The following is a 22,292-nucleotide window of genomic DNA, read 5'->3' as shown; positions in this document are numbered from 1 at the left end:
AGTCCTATGATGGTGTCCCCTGAACAGATATGTGGACAGAGTTGGCAAGGGGCTTTGTTGCAAGGATAGGCTCCTGGATTAGTGTTTCTGTTGTGTGGTATGTGGTTGCTGGTGAGTATTTGCTTCAGGTTGGGGGGCTGTCTGTAAGCGAGGACTGGCCTGTCTCCCAAGATCTGTGAGAGTGAGGGATCGTCCTTCAGGCTAGGTTGTAGATCCTTGATGATGCGCTGGAGAGGTTTTAGTTGGGGGCTGAAGGTGACAGCTAGTGGTGTTCTGTTACTTTCTTTGTTGTGCCTGTCCTGTAGTAGGTGACTTCTGGGTACTCTTCTGGCTCTGTCAATCTGTTTCTTCACTTCAACAGGTGAGTACTGTAGTTGTAAGAATGCTTGATAGAGATCTTGATACAAGAGACCTACAAGATCTCTATCAAGCATTCTTACAATGGGTGTCACATTCGGAATTAGCTAGGAACTCAAGAGGCTGCTCTCTGAGCAGTAAAAGGCATGAGTCTCATAAGGAACAGACCCATGTGCTATCCTCCCCTGGACCCATCAGTCTAGTATTCATATAGTTATCAATTATGGCCCTACTTGGCACTCTATGGTATGCAATCCTACTCCCGCAAGCCAACATTCATTGCCACTGCCATATAGGGTTAGATCCCCTTTCTCTAAGAAGCAGTATAGATCAGTGACAGATCCTAAAAGAACAGGAGGAGTGTGATGATAATCAACAGGAATACATGGAAGAATGATTGATCCCAGCTGCAATTTCATTTCTTCTCCCATCCTGCTGAGGCAGTGAATCCCTCCTGGCCCTGTCCAGCAGACAACTTTAAGGCATTCCAAGAGTTCATGAAATGCATGGCTGAGATCCCTGACATCCCGCTGGAGGTAACGCAAGAGAAGCCTCACAAGCTGCTAGACATTCTGCACAATTTCATGTTTGATAGACTCGGAATGCCTATTAAAGAGGGATTGAACGACCCTGTAAAGGAATTGTGGCAGATTCCAGTATCAATAATGGCCACATCCAAAAGAGTGGATAGATATATTGTGACAGACCCAGACCAGTGGGGTACAGGAGTCTGGTAGAGGGCAAATATACTGGTCACTGGATGAGTAGTTTTCTGTTCCCTGAGTGACCAGAGCAGGGGCTGCACTAGAGTAATCAGGAACATGCTAGAACCAGTTAAGGCAGGCAGGCTAATTAGGACACCTGGAGCCAATTAAGAAGAAGCTGCTAGAATCAATTAAGGCAGTCTAATCAGGGTACCTGGGTTTTAAAAGGAGCTCACCAGTTTGTAGTGCGAGAGTGTGAGGAGCTGGGAGCAAGAGGCACAAGGAGCTGAGAGTGAGAGGGTATGCTGCTGGAGGACTGAGGAGCACAAGCATTATCAGACACCAGGAGGAAGGTCCTGTGGTGAGAATAAGGAAGGTGTTTGGAGGAGGCCATGGGGAAGTAGCCTAGGGAGTTGTAGCTGTCATGCAGCTGTTACAGGAGGCACTATAGACAGCTGCAGTCCACAGGGCCCTGGGCTGGAACCCGGAGTAGAGGGCGGGCCCGGGTTCCCCCCAAACCTCCCAATTGACCTGGACGGTGGGTTCTTCCAGCTTGATCTGTGTAATGCAAAGGCTCTTTGCTACTCTTCACCTCAAAATAAACAGAGAAAAAGCCACATTCACTTCTACTCAAAGCATAGAGTTCACAGGAGCCATGTTTGATTCAGAGTCAGCAAAGACTTATCTCCCTTGTCACCCCCTGCAGCGCTATTGGAACAGAACTCTTCTCCAATCAGTCTTTGCCACCTTACTCTCCTCACATTTAGGGGGGTAGTGCTATTGGTGCAAAGGAAACTGAAGTAAGTTAACACTGGCTAGTACTAACACTGAAAATCAATTGTCACTGAAATTTCCAGCAGAATTGACAGAATAACCCTCAAAAGCATCCATCTCCATGGTACGTCCTCTTATCAGCAAGCCCTTGTATAACACATAGAAATAATCCAATTTCTTTGATGTATGGATGGAGGGATTCCTACAGAGTCAATAAATGACATTCTTTTAACATAGTTTTGTGTGTGTGTAATTACAATTTAAAATGTGCACGTGTAAAAAGATAGTATACTGAAAGTTTATAACGGATTTGAGTTTTCCTGAATGCAGCTCATGACAACGAAGAGAAAACTGTACTTCTCCGAATGATTGTCCATATGCACGTTCCACTAATGGTGAACATGTGCTTCAGGAATCTTTTGGCTAGCAGTGTTTGTATGGCATTCTCGTATTGTATGGCATTCTGGTATGCACTGAAGATGTGTAAGGGCCTCTCGTGCCAACCTCCACTCAATTTTGCTCATTGGCTGTTAGTTTCTAGATAGAGTGGTTCCCTGTCCACATTCACTGCTAGCAGCGCCCTTTTCGTCATTTAACTTAGTGCAGTTTAGATGTTCTTAGTAAGTTAGCTAGTTTTATTGCCTTTTGGGCAGGGCCGGTTGTAACTGTTTTGCCACCCCAAGCAAAAAAGCCCCCCAAAAAACCAAAACCCCAAAATAAAAAAAGCGCCGCCCGGCCATTACAACCCTCCCAGCGCCACACCACCGAACCAAAAACAACCCCCCTGAGTGCTGCCCCGCCAAACCAAAAACAACCCCCCCCGAGCGCTGCCCTGCCGAACCAAACAAAAAAAAAATACACCTGAGCGCCGCCCCACCGAAACAAAACAAACAAACAAAAAATAACCTGAGTGCCGCCCCGACACCCCAAGATTGGCCGCCCCTTACAAGGTGCCGCCCCAAGCATGTGCTTGGTCGGCTAGTGCCTGGAGCTGGCCCTGCTTTTGGGAAGCCTTTATTTTTTAGTTTTTCTGACTTAGACCTCAGACTTAGGGATGGCCTCTTTTAGGTTCCTTGGATTTAAATATTGCTTGTCATGCAAGGGAGCAAAGCCTGTAAATGATTCTTAGGAGAATTGCACATTCTTGGGAAATTTGCTATCTGCAAATCCTTCAGTTTGAAAACCAGGAAGGATAGGGAAGCTCACTTACAGATATGAGGAAGTCTATGAGACTGACTTCAGATCTGGGTTCCCTCTAGCAGGACATGAGGGCAAGCAGTCAGGGGAGCTGCTTCACAAAAGGCCACGTGTCCTATGTGGACTGGGAGAAGCTGAGCCCAAGAGCAGAAAGCAGGCTGTTTTACCTAACTCTGAAACATTTTGCAGTAGGCTTTTTACAAATCTATATACTTAACTGACTAGTTGGTTAATCAGTTAGCTGACTGGCTAACAGTGATTTTAGCAGAGGAGGAATAAGAGTTTGCATTGATTCCAACTGAAGATTCCTACAAGCAAGTCGAGGGAAGATGTTGCTTTTGACTTAGTTGACTGTATAGTTTGGTAATCAAAGACTCTAACTGAGACTCAGGTGAATTCAACCTAAGCTTTTGGGAACTCTGACTTTCTTCTCACTGTGTTTCTGTGGGGAATGACCTAGTTAGATTTAATTTGTTTTGTTTCTTTATGTTTATGTATAACCGTGAAGTTAATGAATGTGGGTTATAAAATAGTTATGTTATGTTGTAAATTATTATTTATTATATTTCTTTATTACAAGATTTTATAAATTTGGTACTTATTTAAGTTGATTCCTTTTGTTCTTTTTGGGACTTGAATGTGGGGAGGTTGACCCTGTGCAATCTTTGCTGAAAATCTGTAGAAACTGAATTCTGGGTCTCCAGCTGCTTTTCTATGGGAGTTGGGTTTTTTAGAGACTGGAGAAGAGGAATGAAGTGAACTCTAGCTCACCCAGAGGTTACAACATATGACTTTTTTTTCATCAAATCGTCACTGAAACAACAAGAGATGATGCAATTTTGTCTTAGTTTTAGTAACCTTGGATTGAGTGATCACAAATTTATTCAGTTTAAATTAAATGGAAGAATAATCAAAACCTGGTTGTCAACCTAGGATTTTTTATATCAAAGGGGCACACTTTGGGAAATTACAGGAATTAGTTAAAGAAGTCACCTGGATTGAAGAGCACAAGGATTTTAATGAGGAGGAGGTTTGGAATTTCTTCAAATCAACTATACAAAAACAATCTGAAAAAAATATGCATCCCAAGCAAGGGGAAAATACTTGTAGGGAAAGGCTTCAGACTTCGCTGGATGAATAGCAACTGTAAAGAGATCAAGAGGAGTAAGCAGAGAGTTTATAGGGAATGGAGAAAGGGGTTGATCAGCAAAGAGAGCTACATCATTGAGATTACTACATGGAATGAGAATTGTTAAAATTCAAGCTAAATTAGCTCTTGCCAAGAAAATTAAAATAAATAATAGGTTTTTTTAGTTACATAAATAAAAATAGAATAAGGAAGGGTGAGATTGGACTGCTATGCAGTGTAAATGGGAAGGAGATTAAGGATAATCTAGATATGGCCCTAAAACAAAATGAATACTTTGCCTCATTTTTCAGTGAAGGCTATAATATGGAACATGTGCATGAAGGCAGTATTTAACTAATGGCTGGTGGAAATGCTAGAAATGGAAATTACCACATTTGAGGTGGAAGAAAAACATAAATTGCTTTACGTGTTCAAATAGGTGCAACAGGATAATTTTCGCCCCAGAATGTTGAAAGAACTGGCCCATGAGATAGCTAGTTCAATATCAATTATTTTTAATAAGTCTGTCTATTTGGGGGCAGTACCATATGGTTGGAGAAAAGCTAATTTATATTTAAGAAAGGGAAATAAAGTGATCTGGACAACTACAGACCTGTTTTTTCGACCTCAGTAGTATGCAAGGCTTTAGAACAAATTGTGAAGGAAAGAATAATAAAATTCATAGAAATAAATGGAAAATGGGTGTAGTGCAACTGGGGTTAATGAAAGGTAGATCATATCAGACTAACCGGATTTCCTTCTTTGAGAAAATAACTGATTTTTTTTAATAAAGGGAAGTACAATAGTTAGACTTCAGTAAAGCGTTTGACACAGTACCACATTGGAAAATTTGGAAATTAGTTAAAGTAGGGAAGGTGGGGGATCAATACCAGCAATGTAAGGCGGATAAAGAATTTGCTAAAGAGGAGAGGGCAATGGGTTGTGCTGAAAGGTGAATTATCAGACTAAAGGGAGTGTACTAGTGGAGTTCCTCAAGGACTGGACTTGGAACCAATCTTATTCAATATTTTTATTAATGACCTTGGCACAAAAAATAGGAGTGTGCTTATAAAATTTGCTGATGATACAAAGTTGGGAGGCATCATCAAAAAAAAGGAGGGTCGGAATATTACACAGAAAGATCTGGATGACCTTGAAAACTAAAATGGGATGAAATTCAGAACTACAAAGTATATCTGCACTTAGGGTCTAATACTAAGAATTTCTTCTATAAGCTGGGGACTCATCAGTTGGAAGCGACAGAGGAGGAGAGAGACCTGAATGTGTGGTCAATCACAGGATATGACTATGAGCCACCAATGTGATACAGCTGTGAAAAATGCAAATGAAATCCAAGGATGTATTCAGTGAGGCATTTCCTGTAAGGATAGAGACATATTAATGCCATATTAATTTTTAGTACGGATAGAGAAGTATTAATTATAAGGCACTGGTAAGACCTCATTTGGAATATTGTGTATAATTCTGGTCACTCATGTTCAAGAAGGATGAATTTAAACTGGAACTGGTGCAGCGAATAAAGAACTACTAGAATGATCAAAGGAATAGATGGCCGATCTTATCAGAGGATACTGAAAGAGCTTGATTTATTTAGTCAAGAAAAAGGAGGCTGAGAGGGAATATGATTACTCTGTATAAATACATTAGGGGGTAAATACTAGGAAGGGTGAAGAGCTATTTAAGCTAAAGGACAATGTTGGCACAAAAACAAATGGATATAAATGGCAATCAACAAATTCAGGCTGGAAAATAGAAGAAGGTTTGTAACCATCTGAGAGGGCAGGTTCTGGAACAGCTTCGTGATAGTAGTCGTGGGGGCAAACAACTTAATTGGTTTAAAGAGAGAACTGGACAAATTTAAGTACAAATGTATGATGATTTTCTTGCGATTGCAGGGGGCAGGGCTCGACAACCCTTGGGCTCACTTTTGGTTTGTGTCTTATGTTCCTAAGGCTTATGCTTCAGTGTTTCAGTCAGGGATCAGGAGGGCATTCCCCCTGCCCCAGCGTATGCTGGGAGGGTTTTTTTCATCTCCTTCTTCTGAAGCATAAGGGATAATCCTGGCTACAGATGGTCATTTGGTAGGGTGGCCCAGGTCTCTGAGGTGGCACCAAGAATTCTCTCTTTGAGATGCGCTGACTGGTCCTTGCTTACATACTCAGGGGCTAACCAATTGCTATATGTGGGGTCGGGAAGGAATTTACCCCCAGGTCAGATTGGTAGGGACCTTGGGAGTTTTATGACTTCTTCTGCAGTATGTGGGTGTGGGTCACTTGCCAGAATTATCTGGGTATATCTCACTTAATCATTCCCTGTCATTATGAGGGCTTGAGCCTGGTTCCCCTTGGTCCCGCCTGTTCTCTCCCCATAGCATATAATAGTCTAATTTCACATGGACTGTAATGCTTTGGTTTCATTTCAGTTGCTGGGTTTAGCATGTGGGTCCTGGGTGCTGGTGGTGGCCTGTGATATACTGGAGGTCAGACTGGATGATATAGTGGTCCCTTCTGGCCTTGAACTCTATGACTCTGTGGTGGACAAAACCAGCTTTCAGGTGGCCCTTGACATGATCCATACCACCTTGAGATCAATGGTGACAGTGGTGGTCAAGAATGTGTGTCCTTACTGAAGCCTCCAAATCGGACACTATGTTTGGCAAAGTGGTGCTGCAGTCTTTGTTTTTCTAAAAACTCTGAGCTCCCACCTGCATTGCACAGGTTCACTGCTGTGGAGACACCATTAATGGAATGTGTATGTGGGCAATCACCCAAGGAAGAATGGAAAGTTACTTACCTGTACAGTAACTGCAGTTCTTTGAGATGTGTTGTCCATATGCATATTTCACCACTTCCCTCCATCCCCCTTTACTCAGAGTCCTTTACACCTGGGATTCTGTGGTGGAGAGGAAACTGAATGGGTATTAGCAGACACTGCCCTTATATGCCCTTGATGTGGACTACAGGGACTCTCAGACTGCATGTGGCCATATGGACAATGCTGGCTCAAAGATTCTGAACTCAAGCACATCACCATTAGTGGAACGTGCATATTAACAACACATCTCAAAGGACTCCAGTTACTGTACAATAAGTAACTTTTTATTTGGCAATTTTAGGTATAGAAGAATTAAGCTTGGAGAGTTAATTCTAGCAACATTTGAACTCAGGTTGAAATAAAATTTTACAATAGCTTTCTCTAAATACTCCCTACTGAAGTGCACAAATGTGTGATCCTTCCCCTGCACGTCCCCCCTCCCTCCCCCCAGACCCAATTGATTCCAAGTGTAACTCCACTGAATTTAATGGAATTACACCACAGATTTATTTGACTACTAGTGTGTGGGTAGGAATTGAGTATACAATCAAACACTTTTAGGACCTGATGCTTCTCTCGCTTACATTACTACTCCAGTCAAGTCAGTGGAGTTATTCTGGATTTATATTATTGTAAATGAGAGCAAAATTTAAATTGAATCAAAACCATTGCTACTAGAGATGTTAGTGAAGAGGCATACAGGAACTTTCCTCTACAACTAATGGTAGTAGGCATCTCTTGTTAACAATCTTTTCCCTGTACCAAGAGCAAAAGACTAGTAATTTCTTACTGAAAAGAGGGCCAAGATCTCCACATTTTATGTACTCTTCATTAATTAAAAACTGGTACTGCAAGATTGTAATAGATCAACAAAGAAAGCATTATGAATACTGCTGGTTAGGATAATTTATTGTTTCTTTCATATACCATTTGTCAAGTATGTTAATTTTTACACTTGTGTTCTAGTACATTCGTCTAGGAATGTTTGAGCTGCACTGTGATGAATTGATTAGGACTTTGGCAAAGCGAGCAGATGCAATTTTTGGAAAAATTGTTGCCAAAATGTTCAAAGATCATCAAGATATAAACCTGAGGTAAATCTCAAATTAAGTAAATGTACATTATTTTATTTCCAGTGCTAAATTTTGTAAACACTAGAAAAGTATCTATATTTTTACTATTGTCTATACTGCACAGAGATGTTAAGATATGTTATTTGTACTTTGTTTAAGTAAAGACTGAATGAAAAACTAACTAATGATTTTTTGCCCTTATTTGAATATTTAGGCAGAGAAGCACATTACATGTATAGACACACATATCAGACTTTGGCTCTCTTTTATATATTTCAGGTTATGTGATGAATTTGAGAAGATAGCTGAGAAAGCTCTTACCACTCCATCAAATACACAGGAGTTAATGGAACTTAAGGTATACATTTCTTCTTATTTACTACAAGCAAGGTATAATTACCAATATCTTGATCTGCTCTTGGATACACAACAGTGTAAGCTTAACCAAGTTGCCTCATGTATGGCCCTGATGGGACACTAGATGGAGAGAACTTTGAGTTACTACAGAAAATTCGTTCCCAAGTTGTCTGGCTGGTGGGTCTTGCCCACATGCTCATGGTCTAACTGATGGCCTTATTTGGGGCCAGGAAGGGATTTTCTCCCAGGTCAGATTGTCAGAGATGCTGGGGTTTTTTTCCCCCTTCCTCTGCAGCATGGGGCACAGGTCACTTGCAGGCTTAAACTAATGTAAATGTGGATTCTCTGTAACTTGAAGTCTTTAAATCACGATTTGAGGACTACAGTAACTCAGAGGTTATGGATCAATTACAGGAGTGGGTGCGGGAGGTTCTGTGGCCTGAAATTTGCAGGAGTTCAGGCTAGATGATCATGATGGTCCCTTCTGACTTTAAAACCTATGAGTCTATAAGTGAGTGGGAGTTTTGCCACTGATTTCAATAGGACCAAGACTGCACACCCCATTTTTATTAGTAAGTGGATAATTAGATTCCTATGCCCTTCCAGTTAGTGCTAGTAGGTGCCAATAGCGATGTATACATAATGGAGAACATGCCTATCAAAAACTGGATTGAGAAAATAGTTCTTTTCATACAGGCTATGACCGGGGTCCCAGTGGGGGCCAGCTGAGGTCACTCAACTAAGGTGAACTGCAAAGAATGGGCAGTCAATCCCCAAAGTGGGTAGATATTTTAATACTTAGATTTACCAAGCCAGCACAAAACAGCTTCTTTATTGCAACCTGGTTGCCCAGAAACCAACAGCACATTTCCCTTGAAGGTACCCAAGTCAAACATGATGATTTATTAAAATCTTATTTCATCATGTAAAAGAAAAGGTTCTACCAATCCCAAAGGATCAGACACATTACCTCCCAGGTTAATGAATATTCCAGATCTTACCCAAATAAATGCTTATAGCCTATTTCTATTAACTAAACTAAAATTTATTAAAAAAGGAAAGAGAGTATTGTTAAAAGGTCAATATACATACAGACATGAGTTCAGTTCTTGAGGTTCAGATACACAGCAGAGATGGGGAGCTTTGTAGTTGAAAAGAGTTCTTTTAGAATTAGGCCATGTTTATATTTCAGGGCAGTCCAGTCAGAACTGGAATCTCAGTCCTTGTGGCTTTGGCTTCCTCTGCATGAAACCTCAAGCATATCTGAGATAAAAAGGATCGGACCCAAGGGTCTTTTTATACAGTGTTCTAGCATCCACTTGACCTGGGTAAACAATAGGCTTTTGATGTAACCTTCTGTTTTTTAACCACCACCAGTAATTACAGGTTTCAGAGTAGCAGCCGTGTTAGTCTGTATCCGCAAAAAGAACAGGAGTACTTGTGGCACCTTAGAGACTAACAAATTTATTAGAGCATAAGCTTTCGTGGACTACAGCCCAGGCTGTAGTCCACAAAAGCTTATGCTCTAATAAATTTGTTAGTCTCTAAGGTGCCACAAGTACTCCTGTTCTTTTCACCAGTAATTAGTTACACAAATTAACATAGGGCAATTTATCCATTAGGCAGTCTATCACAAACTTCAAAGAGACATATAGACAATGACATTATTTCACCCAAGATTCATCTAAATGTTAATATTCCCTTTTGATCTCTGAATTAGTAGCTATAGTGACAGACAGGAACTGTCTGTTTACATGGGTAGCATCTAAGATACATACAATTAGAATCACTTCTAACTTCTAACAATATATGTTTGCATTTCAAAGTTCAAGCATGCCTACCCATAGAATGGCCCTAATTACCATTTCTAACATTGTCTTTAAAGGTTGGCTTTGGGTTAGTTAGCCTACAAGCTGTTTAACTCTTTCTGGCCATGTGTTATACTTTGTATAAGATTCGTTGCAATTATATAACAGTGGTAACAATAATGATTTGCATGTTTGTATTTTAATTAGACAACATCACACAAGCCTTTGAACAGATAATGTGATCAAATGGTAAAAAACTTCTGACCATTACTGACTTGGGCTGGATTCAGTTTATTAGAGGTGAAATACACTGGGACTCATTCCCAATATCCTGAGCTATCAGAGACATGAACTTGCAGGGGAGCAGAGAAATGTCTGATTAGAACTTAGAGAAGAGTTGGTACTGCATAGAAAACTTTCAAACGCATTCTGCCTGTAATTTATATATAAAGTATTTCTGCCTATAAATCATGTATTGAGCTGTCATTTAAAATGTCATTTAAAATTAGATGTGTGGCTTGTGTGTGATCATCCATCTCAATAACTATAAAATCCCACCACATTATAGATACTAGAGTGATGATTGAGTCCCAGTGGCTGCTCTGGCATACTCAGGCTCCAATTTAGCAATGTACTTAAACACATGTTTAAAATTAAGCATGTGCTTAAGTTAATTCTTATTCAGCAAAGCACTTTTGCACATGCTTAATTTTAAGTCAGTGGAACATAGTTGTATACTTAAAGTTAATCAAGCAAATGAATGCTTGGCTGAATCAGAATCTAAATGCTTTGTTTTTACTCTGAAAGTCTAGCTGAACAATGGCAACACTCTGAGACTTTTTCAAGTGAAAAAGAAAGCTTTAAAAGACCTGAAATGTGTGCCATCTTAAAGTATTGAGTCTCTATTACTGCAGTTTTATGTCAGATAAACACCATATTAAGTTTTCCCAATTGTGGCTTATGATTATGCACTGGGATCAAATCCCTCCAGATAACTCCTTTGTCTTTTAGCTACAAAGCTATTTTAGTTTTTATATAGGCTATTTTTTTAAAAGACCAGTGTTCCCCAGAGCCAGAAGCCATGACTATATTCTGCTGGATATAAACTATTGTTTAAAAGATAGTGGTATCATACATTTTACTGGACAGATTGTATCTTTCTAAGTATTATTTCATTGATAAATTTGTGTCATCACATTAATTATTTTTGCTGTGGTGTAGCAATGTTGGTCCCAGTATATTAGAGAGACAAAGTGAGTGAGGTAATGCCTTTTATTAGACTAACTTCTGATGGTGATAGAGACAAGCTTTCGAGCTTCCACAGAGCTCTTCTTTAGGTCTGGGAAAGGTACTCAGAATGTCACTGCTAAAAACAAGGGACCATGCAAGGCGAAGTGGACAGTTAACACCTCTATAGTCCTAAAACAAAGAAGGATTAATAGGTTACAGATTGTTGTAATGAGCCATAAATCCAGTGTCTTTATTAAATCCATGGTTTTTGGTGTCTAGCAGAGTTCTGAATTTAAGTTTCCAGGCTCATCTTTTGAAGGTGTGCAGGATCTGACTTTGCTATACACCAGAAATCATGGACTTAATAAAGATACTGGATTTTTATGGTTCATTACAGCAAACTGTAACCCACTAACCCTCCTTTGTCTTATGACTATAGACGTATTAACTACCCACTTCATCTTGAACAGAGACTTTTCATGTTTAATATGACAGATTAAAGAAATTGGGGGGTTTGATGGGAAGACATTTATGTTGTTTAATTTTGTATCCCCTAGGCATATATACAGAAAGTGGAAACACGGGACATGTTTGAGTTGGAACAGAAATTAGTGGACTCCAAAAATTACCTTGCTTTCCTGATAGAGTGTGCAAACTTTTCACCAGCAGATATTCGACTGAATAATAGTGTTTTTCAGTGGTATGCTCGAATGTCAGAGATTTTTGAAGAGCACGGAAAAATAATTAAAGAAAAAACAGAGCAATTTCAAGAGGGACTTAAGGTTAGTAATGAAAGCATTTTAAAAACCTTTGTGTTATTTGAATATTTTAAATAACACAATTGACATAAAAATCATATTGATGGACATAATCTTCTAAAATTTATTTTACACCACTCCTTTTAAAAACAATGCAGAATTAATTACATTAAATAAACATATGACACACTACATATCAGAATATATAATATTAACTAATTTGTATTGATTTCTTATTCATTTGATTGCACATACCATGAATGACTTCTCCAGTCTAAGCCATATTTCACAGTTTAGGCCCAATTCTGTAAGCTTTCTTTGTACAGGACCGCCATAGATGTTGATAAGAGTTATATGTATGAAACTTTTAAAGCCCTTAACCTGAAAATACTTGTGCATCCACTTAATTTAAAGCATGTGAGTAGCCCCACTGACATAGACAGAAATGTGTCAGATCTAATAAAAAGCTAACGTAGTTCTGACAAGAAAGTTATCTACATTCACTAACAAAAGTGAATATTGCTTCTAGGATCATTTTAAAATAATTCAATTTTGTAACTGTAGATTTACTGTGGACTATATTTATATTTATTTTATTTGTACTTTAAAAAAAATCAGTTATATTTTACATATAGTATTTTATCTCTAGAATATTTTTCTTTATATTATTGTATAGTTTGGAGGGTGTCATTGATTTTTGTAGCGGATAAATGCAGATTAGAAATGGAAAACCTTTTCACATAAAAGTAAACCGTGAATGTTTTATTTATCAGTATTTAATGTAAGTATGATTATTTTAATTTGTCAGTTGTATTATTGCTTCAGTGGGTGCATTATTTGTATGTTCACAAAGACTGCAAAACATTACTTGTTGTAGTAATCCAGTTGACTTCAGTGTCTAGTAAACCAATGTATGGACCACAAACTGACTTCAGTGGGAGTACTTGAAGAATTTGCATGGCCTGATGCAAACTCTTAGGCTTGGTGACCACTAGTTGGAATCTGGATGGAATTGGAAAGGGGCATTATGGGCACAAGGCTTGATTCCAAGATTGAAAATCAGATCTTAGTATCATACTTATCACATATATGTTTGGTGTTTTTCAAAAATTAAGAAAATGGTAATTAGCCAGAAGGTGGCATAGAATTTACTACACTGGATCAGATAATTGGTCCATATAGTTTTATAATCTGTCACAGGCATTGACCTGTACTGATACTTTAACATAACATACGCCAAGGCTCAGATTTTTAATGATATTTAGGTGTTCTTCATTCGGCATTGCAAGGCCTAAGTGACTTTCAAAAGTGACCTAGACACTTAGATTCTAAGTGCTATTGACTTTCAGTTGATTTTCAGTGGGACTTAGGAGCCTAAGTGCTTACGTCACTTTTGAAAATGGGACTTAGCCATCTACATTGCATAGACCTTGCAATGCTGTATGGAGCAACAACTAAATATTTTCAAACATCTGGGCCCTAGTCAATGTTGTAATGCTATACCTGGGCGGGGGGAGAGGGACGGGAGGGGCGGAATTCCTCTTGAACCCAAGTATATAACATTGTTTGTCACTTTATTAGATACGTTGTGAACGATTTGTTGAGGAATTGGAGAGTTACTCTAAGCAAGTTGAAGAATTTTACACATTTGGAGACATTCAGGAAGTCAACAGATATCTAAAAAAAGCTCAGGCATTGAATGCAAAGTTGGATGTGGCTGCTGATAAGGTAGAGATTTCAAATTTGTCCTAAATGTAAATGGATGAATTTATATAATATGAAAAGCTTTGACAGTTATTGACAAGTAGTAAAACTTACCAGTTTTCCCTGATCTTGGACACTCTGGGGCCCATTATTATAGCATCATGGGTATTCTAACTTGTGCTGGCAATTGTTGTGGTATGTGGTAATTGTTGGGGAATGATCAGCTGTTACCTTAATAATAATAATACCTATCTCGGTGGAGGCAATGGAGAGGGGGCTTGACTGGGATTCAGGTTCCATTTCTGGCTAAGTCACCAGTTGCATTACTTTGGGTAAGTCACTTCTCTTCTCTGTGCCTCTGTCTGGCCCAGGGGCTTGTCAGCTGTGGCAGGCAGTCCAACCAGGAGAAGGAAAACTCCAGTTTCAAACCAAGAACATCAGGCCTGGCCAGCTGGTTTGTAAAAGTTGTGCCCGTCACACATGCTGTATGAACCTGTATCACCAACCCCTGTTAATGGGACAAGGTGAAGGCAAAGCGAGCAATAATACCTAACCCATTTATAGGGCTTTTCATATGAAGATTTCAGAGCATTTAACAAAGGAGATAAGTATAACTGCTGTGATGCACAAAGGATTTTTCAGGGGCCTAGGATCTGGACCCAGGTATTTATATTGACTCTTTTTCAGATCTGTCAGCTGGCTTCCGTGCTATTGACAATGAGGTTTTGGTAACACATGTATGGTCCCTATGAGGGTTTGAAGGAGTAGCATTTAATTGGCATTTCTGTCTTTCTGAGGGATTTCAGAGGTTAGTGTTGGGTGGGTGCTCATCCACCTTGATGGTTCTCTCTTGCAGGGTACAGTATGGTTCTGTGTAGTCTCCTTTACTGCCCAACATGTATGTTGGGCCATTAAGAGTGTCATGGCCTGCTTGCATTAAAACCAATGGTAAAACATTTATTGACTTCAATGGAAACAGAATTGGGCTGTAGGTGCCTGATTCATAGCCCACTGAAGTTAGTAGAAAGACTGACTATGGGCTTGAGCTTTGGATCAGGCCCATAGTGAGAAAGAACCACTCTAGTGTGATGATGGCATCCTTCTTTGTTGGCTCAGTTCTGACCTGTGCCACGCAAAAGTAACTGTATGCCATATTTATGGCTTCCTTGATACTGTGCTTGAGAGGGGCTGAAATGTCCCTCAGTATAATCTAGAGCAGCTTAAAGTTGATCTTTAAAGGCTCTTTAAAGTTGTTCATATTAAACTGTCTCCTAGGGACTGCTCTGCCAGCTAAGGATCAGATGGAGCCTTGCCTTTCCCTGCCTCTTCCTGTTCTCTGACATATCCTTTATAGATATTGCCAGTTTTATGTCATCTGAATATTTCCCTGCACTGCAGAAATACAACGCTTGAGCTGACAGTCTCATTTTAAAAGAGAGGAGGCTGGTGATAGAGCGTTTTCTATGTAAGATATTTGACTCTGGAAATTGTTCACTCTTTAGTCTTGCATCCGAGACTGAATTTGTTGACCTTAAGAGCATGCTTCTATTTTTGTGAACAACTGATGGTGATGGCTTGAGAGAGGTGATTAAGGGTGGTTGTTTGTTAATTTATACTGTGATTTTATTTATAAGGTAGGCATGTCCTTGTATTTTTGATTTTTTAAAAATCTTTGCTTCTGTATCATCTTAATTTTTTTAAATATACAGTTATATTTTCTATTAATATATGTGTATAAATATTAATGTATAAATGGTTAATGGGTGTGGACAAATTGTTCTATATTTCATACCTCACTTTTGCCTCTACAGATGGATCAGTTTAATGCAGAAGAAGAGGCCTTTGGATGGATAGCTTCTCAGTTCCCTCAGCGTAAAAAAATCCAAGACACTCTTAACCCATATCTTCGTCTCTATGATATGACTGTAGAGTTCACTACCAAACACAGAAACTGGATGGAGGGATTATTCACAAAGGTGAATCCAGACCAAGTAGAGGTAGATGTAGGAAACTATTGGCGCGGACTATATAAACTAGAAAAAACCTTCCATGATTCCCCAAATGCATTATCAATGACAACAAAGATTAGAACAAAAGTGGAAGAATTCAAAGAACACCTTCCTCTAATCCAGGTGATTTGTAACCCTGGTTTACAAGAACGGCACTGGGAGGCCATGTCAGAAATTGTTGGGTTTTCACTGAATCCTTCAGAAGACTCAACTGTCTCTTTATATATTAATATGCAACTTGATCCATACTTGGATAAATTTGAGGCTATCAGTGAAGCAGCCAGCAAAGAACATTCACTTGAGAAGGCCATGATTAAAATGATATCTGAATGGGATGCAATGGAATTTATCCTCCTTTCTTATAGAGAAACAGGAACTTATATTTTGTCTTCAGTGGATGATATTCAGATGTTATTGGATGACCACATTGTCAAAACACAAACCATGAGAGGATCTCCATTCATTAAGCCTTATGAAAAAAAAATAAGGTAAAATGTTTTTACTAATAGAAAGCAACAGTGACTTTAACAAGTCAAAAATGAGTTATTCTCCTTAATCTAAAGATATGATTGGAATAGAATATTTGTGAGTTTTGGTAATCCTTCCTAAGAAGGGTGGTAATCTCATTTTAAAAGGGCTAAAACCATTTACTGGTATCGGTATTTAATTCCACATAGCTGGTTTTCACTTTTAATTAAAAGTGAGGGAACTGCTTAACCACTTGATAGCTGGTGGACGTTTTTAGTATGTTCATTTAGAATGCACGTGCTGTGCTGCCAAATGTACAAGGTACAGCCTAACATTCCATTTATTTCAACAGAATAAGGCTTGTCGATGCGCGGCAATTGATGTATCTGCGGTCAATTTAGCGGGCCTAGTGAAGACCTGCTAAATTGACCGCAAATCGCTCTCCTGTTGACTCTTGTACACCTGAACGAGAAGCAAAAGTGGAGTTGACAGGAGACGCTCTCCCATTGACATAGCATAGTGTGAACCCCGCGGTCAGTAGATCTAAGTACATTGACTGCAGGTATGTTAGTCACATAGCTGAAGTTGCGTAACTTAGATCGATCTATCCCTGTAGTGTAGACAAGGCCTAATAATAAAATATGGCAGCATAATTGGGGAAGTAGTGGGCCAATGAAAAAAATGTTATCTTTACCTAAATTGTAATCTTTCTGAATATTAAATAAATTGGAATCAGTAAACTACATAAAGGGAATGAAGAAAATGAAAAAGACAAAACAAGTAAAAAATTATTTACACTCTTGCCTTCATTTTTCCCTAATTCCTACCCGGTTTCCTCAGTAAATAGTTTGCTCTGTTCTTAAAGCCAGCAGGCTTAGACATATTGGAAAAAACATGAAAATCTTACATTTACAATGATATATTTAAATTAAATATTTAAACATAAATTGACTCTTTTAACTTTTGAGCATCCTTACTTGATATTAAATTGAAAAATGTTGTTTAAGTTGACCCATTCAATAAATAAATATATTGTCAAATATTCATAATGTAATTCCTGATTTATTGCAGTATAATGGTTGTTCTCTCTTAATGTCAAAAAAGTGAAAATTTCCACTGAAATATATTAAACAATAATTATTTATAATTACATATATCAAAAAGTACATACAGTATTGGTCCTAAGAATTACCCAGAATGCTGCAGCTGTGTTGGAGATTGGAGTATGGCAAGACAAACAGTGGCTCATGCAATTTGTGACTGGAAATTACATAGTATTAATGAATACCTTGTTCAAGCACAAACTGTGAAGGCAAAGGACTTTGACATTCTGGTTTTGCAGACTTCATCATGGTCTTGAAGAGATAGTGTTCTAGTGTGATGGGGACTCAGTCCTTCAAGAAGGCTGACCAAGGATTTAATCATAATCTAGTTATAGCCAACATAAAGATCAAACTGTGAAGCAAGGAATAACTAGCAAGTACCCTCAGAGTCTGCTATGATGTTGACAAACAGAAAATCCGTGAAACACAAATAGAATTTAGGAAGATGATCGCAGCTTTTGTTCAAACTGCTAACCTCTGCACAGGTAGTGTAGATCAGACAGAGCACAACATCTTCTTCTGCATTATAGACTGTGAAGAAACTCCTGGGGAAACAGATCCTACAGAAGAAACCTTGGATCACGGAGATAATTATTGAGTTGTGTGGTCAACGAAGGAAGCTAAGAGCACAAAGGAAGATGGATGAAATTGCAAGAGAGTGATATTCCTGTATAACGAAAGAAATTGATGCACTGATTAAAGTGGCAAAAGAAGAGTGACTTGAACGACAGGGCATAGATATACAGAACTCTTGTGCAGCAAATGCCAGTAGGAAGTCCTTCCAAACCATCAAAACTCTTTTGAAAGGTTTATAATGTTTCATCCAGCACTTGCGGCAGGTATTGCTGAGAACTATACAATATGAACAAACAAATTCTAAGCTGAAAGTGTAAGAGGCAGAGGAAATCTACTGGAGAAGTTGACTTATCCTGATTGAAGAAGTTGAGGATGTGGGCCAACATTGAAACACTGAGAAACAATAAAGTCACCGGAGTGGATAACATATCAGAACTAATTAAAAGAGAGGCACTCATCTGGGTGTACCATAAGCTTGCCAATGTGATTTCAGCGCCTGGAAGATGATCCAAGACTTGGACACAGGCACTGATGGTTTTTATTGCTAAAAAGGGGGTCTCAGCTGTTTGTGGAAATTGCTGGAAATTGTGGAATTTATAACTCTGGCTCACTTGTCAGAGCACAATCTCAGATTCCCTTCTGCAGTTCTGTCTGATGATGGTGGCAGCAAACGGTGATAGACTGAATTATTTAACTGCTCTCCCTGACTTCTTACTTGCAAAATTCCATTTTTGTCTCCGCCTTCTGGATGGAGAAGTTACCGGAGTAGGTGAACTAGGAGGTTATCACAACCTTTGGAGGGTGGCGAGGTCATATGCAGGCAGAAAGCTGCCAGTGGTATAGGATGAAAGAAGAAACTTATGTCCTTTTACATAGGGTCCCACAAAATATAGGGTTAGGGTATTAGTACCATTTGTGTTCCCCTCTCTTATGTCAGAGAAACAGGAATATCAAGCAAGTGGTAATTAGATTTGGTCAGAAATTTTTTGTCAAAACAGTTTACCCTCGCAAAATGCAGTGTGACAAAAAGGATTTTTGTTTATGAAATGATATTGATTCTGATGAAATTTCCCATTAAAACAAATATTTTATAAACAGAAGCTTTTTTGTTTAGAAAATTATATTTTGAAAAATTTTTCCCAATTTTTTATTCTGTTTTTATTTCTACTTATGTTTACATTATTTCATGACATGTCAGAAGTAGTTGTGCATAATCTGACATGTTATGTCAAGTGATCATATGATAAGAAATTGTCATCGTATTTTACTCTTACATTTTATTTTTTTAAAAACATTCTGCTTTGTGTTAGTGGTAAACTGTTTAATTACAACACAAACAGGAGACATTTTGATCTAGAAAATAAGGCAAGATGTTTCAATCTGTACTAAGTAACAGTTGCTCTTAATGTATTTTTAAATACTAAACTAAAACAATATTTTGGCTGTTATATCAATATAACATGATATGAACTGTCATATTATACACTACTACTGCAGGCATCATGAAATAATGTAAATATATAATAACAAATAAAATAAATTTAAAAAAATCATTTAAAAACAAAACATCACATTTTGTCTACAATAAAATTTTGGAAACACATTTTTTTAATTTTCATTTTGTGGAAAATGTTGATACTATTTTGCTTTTGTTTTGATTTGAAATGAAAATAAAGTTTGAAAAGTCAAAATTTCCCACAAAATGGAAATTTTGAGTTTCGACCAGCCCTAGTAGTAATATTATCTCCTATGGCACTGGTGAGATGACTACTGAAATTTTGTACCTAATTTTAGTTTCAGCATTTTAAGAAGGATATTGAAAAATTGAGAAGAGTTCAGAGAAGAGCTAAAAGATGACCTGTGGTCTGGAAAACATGCTATATAATGAGAGACTAAAAGAGCTCAAATCTTTTTAGTTTATCAGAGAGAAAATTTAAAAAGAATTTAACTATGATCAATATGTACTACAAAGGGAGAAGATATCTAATATTAGCGGTCTCATTAGCAGACAAAGGCATGCAACATTCAGTGGCTGGAAATTGAAGTCAGCAAAGTTCAAAGTAGAAATAAAATAAAAAATTTTCAGTGAGGCTAATTAACTATTGGAACAGATTACCAAAGGATGTGGTAAATTCTCCACCACTCTTTTAATGAAGACTTTTAATGTCTTTCTAAAAGAAACTGTCTTGTTCAACCACAAGTTGCAGGGTTAGATGCAGAAATCACTATTTGAAATTTTGTGGCTATGTAATGAAAGCTAGATGAACAGAATGTTCCAGTGTAACCTTAAAATCTATGAGATCTATGAATTCCTGTAGCTTTGTTATGTGAGTAGTTCCAGTGAAGTCAATGCGTCACTCACATGAGCAAAGGCTCCAGATCACGTCCAAAATATTCTGTACATAGATTAAGGTTGTTTTTCCATTATAGGGTTTCAATGATATTACCAGTATTTGAGTTCTCGTTCTCTAATGATTTATGATATTGACAGAAAAAAACTTTTGGTGGACTTGCAGACTATATACAGTTGTGTGTGTGTTGTGGGGTACATTATTCCTTATTGTAAATATAATAGCACATGATTAAACTGTGAGTTCTGTTCAAGGTAACGTTCCTGAAAGTACATAGATCCGCATTCAGGATCTGATCAAAAACTCATTCAGATCAATGGAAATATTCCAATGGATTTCAATGGCTTTGGATCAAGTCCTTAGAAGCCAAACTACGCTATTTGAGTTATTTCAGTTTCATCAGTTTTGGGGCCCATGTTTCGGATCCATGTCACAAATAATTAATTGTTGGAAACTGTAGTTCAGTATTTATTTACCCATTTTGACCAAAGATGGCATCCTTCGTTTAAGGGTTACATATATTTCCTACTTCCCAGTCTGCCTGCAAAGGCATTGTAGGGAACTGAGGAATAAGGATCTGTGTTAAAAAAAGCTATTGTACTTTTGGAAAACAATATGAAGAAAAACTGATAATGTTGGAAAGTACTTTATAAATTGAAGTTATTATTTATGTTGTCCAGTTCCTGGTCCTCAGTGATTGTAATTTGTATGTGTCTTGTAAAAAAGTCTTAGATCTTAACATTATAAGTAAAAAGATTTATTGTTAGTATTAATACAATGCATGAATCTATGCTTTCTGTTTTATAGGGAATGGGAAGGAAAGCTGTTGTTGGTACAGGAAATCCTTGATGAATGGCTGAAGGTTCAAGCTACTTGGCTGTATTTGGAGCCAATTTTCAGTTCTCCTGACATTATGGCACAGATGCCCGAGGAAGGTAGGCGATTCACCGCTGTGGATAAAACCTGGAAAGATCTAATGAAATCTGTTTTACAGGTAAGGACAACTCTCTTAAGAAAAAGTGGGTGTGTTTGTAGTGTGTATCAGAAAATTGCTTCTGGTGAGATAAAAATGTGTTCTGTATGTTTCATACTAACTCTTTTCCTGAGTCTGTTGTTGTTGTTGTTAATGTTGGTTGTCAAACCTATTTCAGCTACCTAGAAGGACAGTATATCGACAAGTAAAATTAAATAATTTAAACAGTATGTAAAGCAAAATAATATAAAAACAATTCACTTCTTTCAGCACTAAAAGACTGACTGCTATAATATTCCTAAGTGTTTACTGAAATTGTGCATTTGCTCATTTTAAAGGGTTTTATCTACTCACATAATGAACAGGAGAGATATCCCTATCTCTAAAACCCCAGATGTTAAATCTGCATCAGATATTCTATTTTAGCTCCCCTGTAGCTCAACAAGGAAATACATGCTTTACGAACTTGGTACATCAGGGAAATAACCAGTTACCTGTGAGGAAATAAATAATAAATTAAAAGAGAAATCTGCATTCAGCCTTAATCATTTCTGTGGTATGGGGACATTGCCAAAGCTTGTTTTCCACCTGACTTTGTAGACTGTAAAAAATTCATTGTATTGTCGAATCTTTTAAAGATGTACGAATGTCCATTCCTTTCCATTAAAATTGTGCTGAATGTGAAATTACTGCTTGGAGGTGAAAGTGTGAAGTTCCATTTTTACCTGGACAAAACCTTTGTTTATCGAAAAAATATTTCGATCTGTGCTTTTTTCAGGATATATATATAAAATTTAGGGATACACAAAGTCCAGTGATTGTTTTCTGAGCAACAGGTTGGGAGGACCATTTGCAGTATGATATACAAAATGAAGCATTTTCTGAG

The 22,292-nt window shown here is 38.0% G+C and overlaps 1 protein-coding gene across 1 annotated transcript in view; it reads left to right on the top strand.

Moving 5' to 3' along the window:
• DNAH7 (dynein axonemal heavy chain 7) overlaps window positions 1–22,292 on the top strand; it is a 227,691-nt gene that overhangs the window by 42,416 nt on the left and 162,983 nt on the right. Inside the window, exons 13-18 of the mRNA XM_034786290.1 lie at window positions 7,963–8,090; window positions 8,349–8,427; window positions 12,022–12,246; window positions 13,804–13,950; window positions 15,738–16,423; window positions 21,241–21,427. Of these exons, the coding sequence (XP_034642181.1) occupies window positions 7,963–8,090; window positions 8,349–8,427; window positions 12,022–12,246; window positions 13,804–13,950; window positions 15,738–16,423; window positions 21,241–21,427 (1,452 nt within the window). The remainder of the gene's footprint in view (window positions 1–7,962; window positions 8,091–8,348; window positions 8,428–12,021; window positions 12,247–13,803; window positions 13,951–15,737; window positions 16,424–21,240; window positions 21,428–22,292) is intronic.

Source organism: Trachemys scripta, chromosome 11, assembly GCF_013100865.1.
Source record: "Trachemys scripta elegans isolate TJP31775 chromosome 11, CAS_Tse_1.0, whole genome shotgun sequence".
NCBI lineage: Eukaryota > Metazoa > Chordata > Testudines > Emydidae > Trachemys > Trachemys scripta.
The sequence above is the reverse complement of the archived record's forward strand: the minus strand, read 5'-3'. Positions and strand labels throughout refer to the sequence as shown.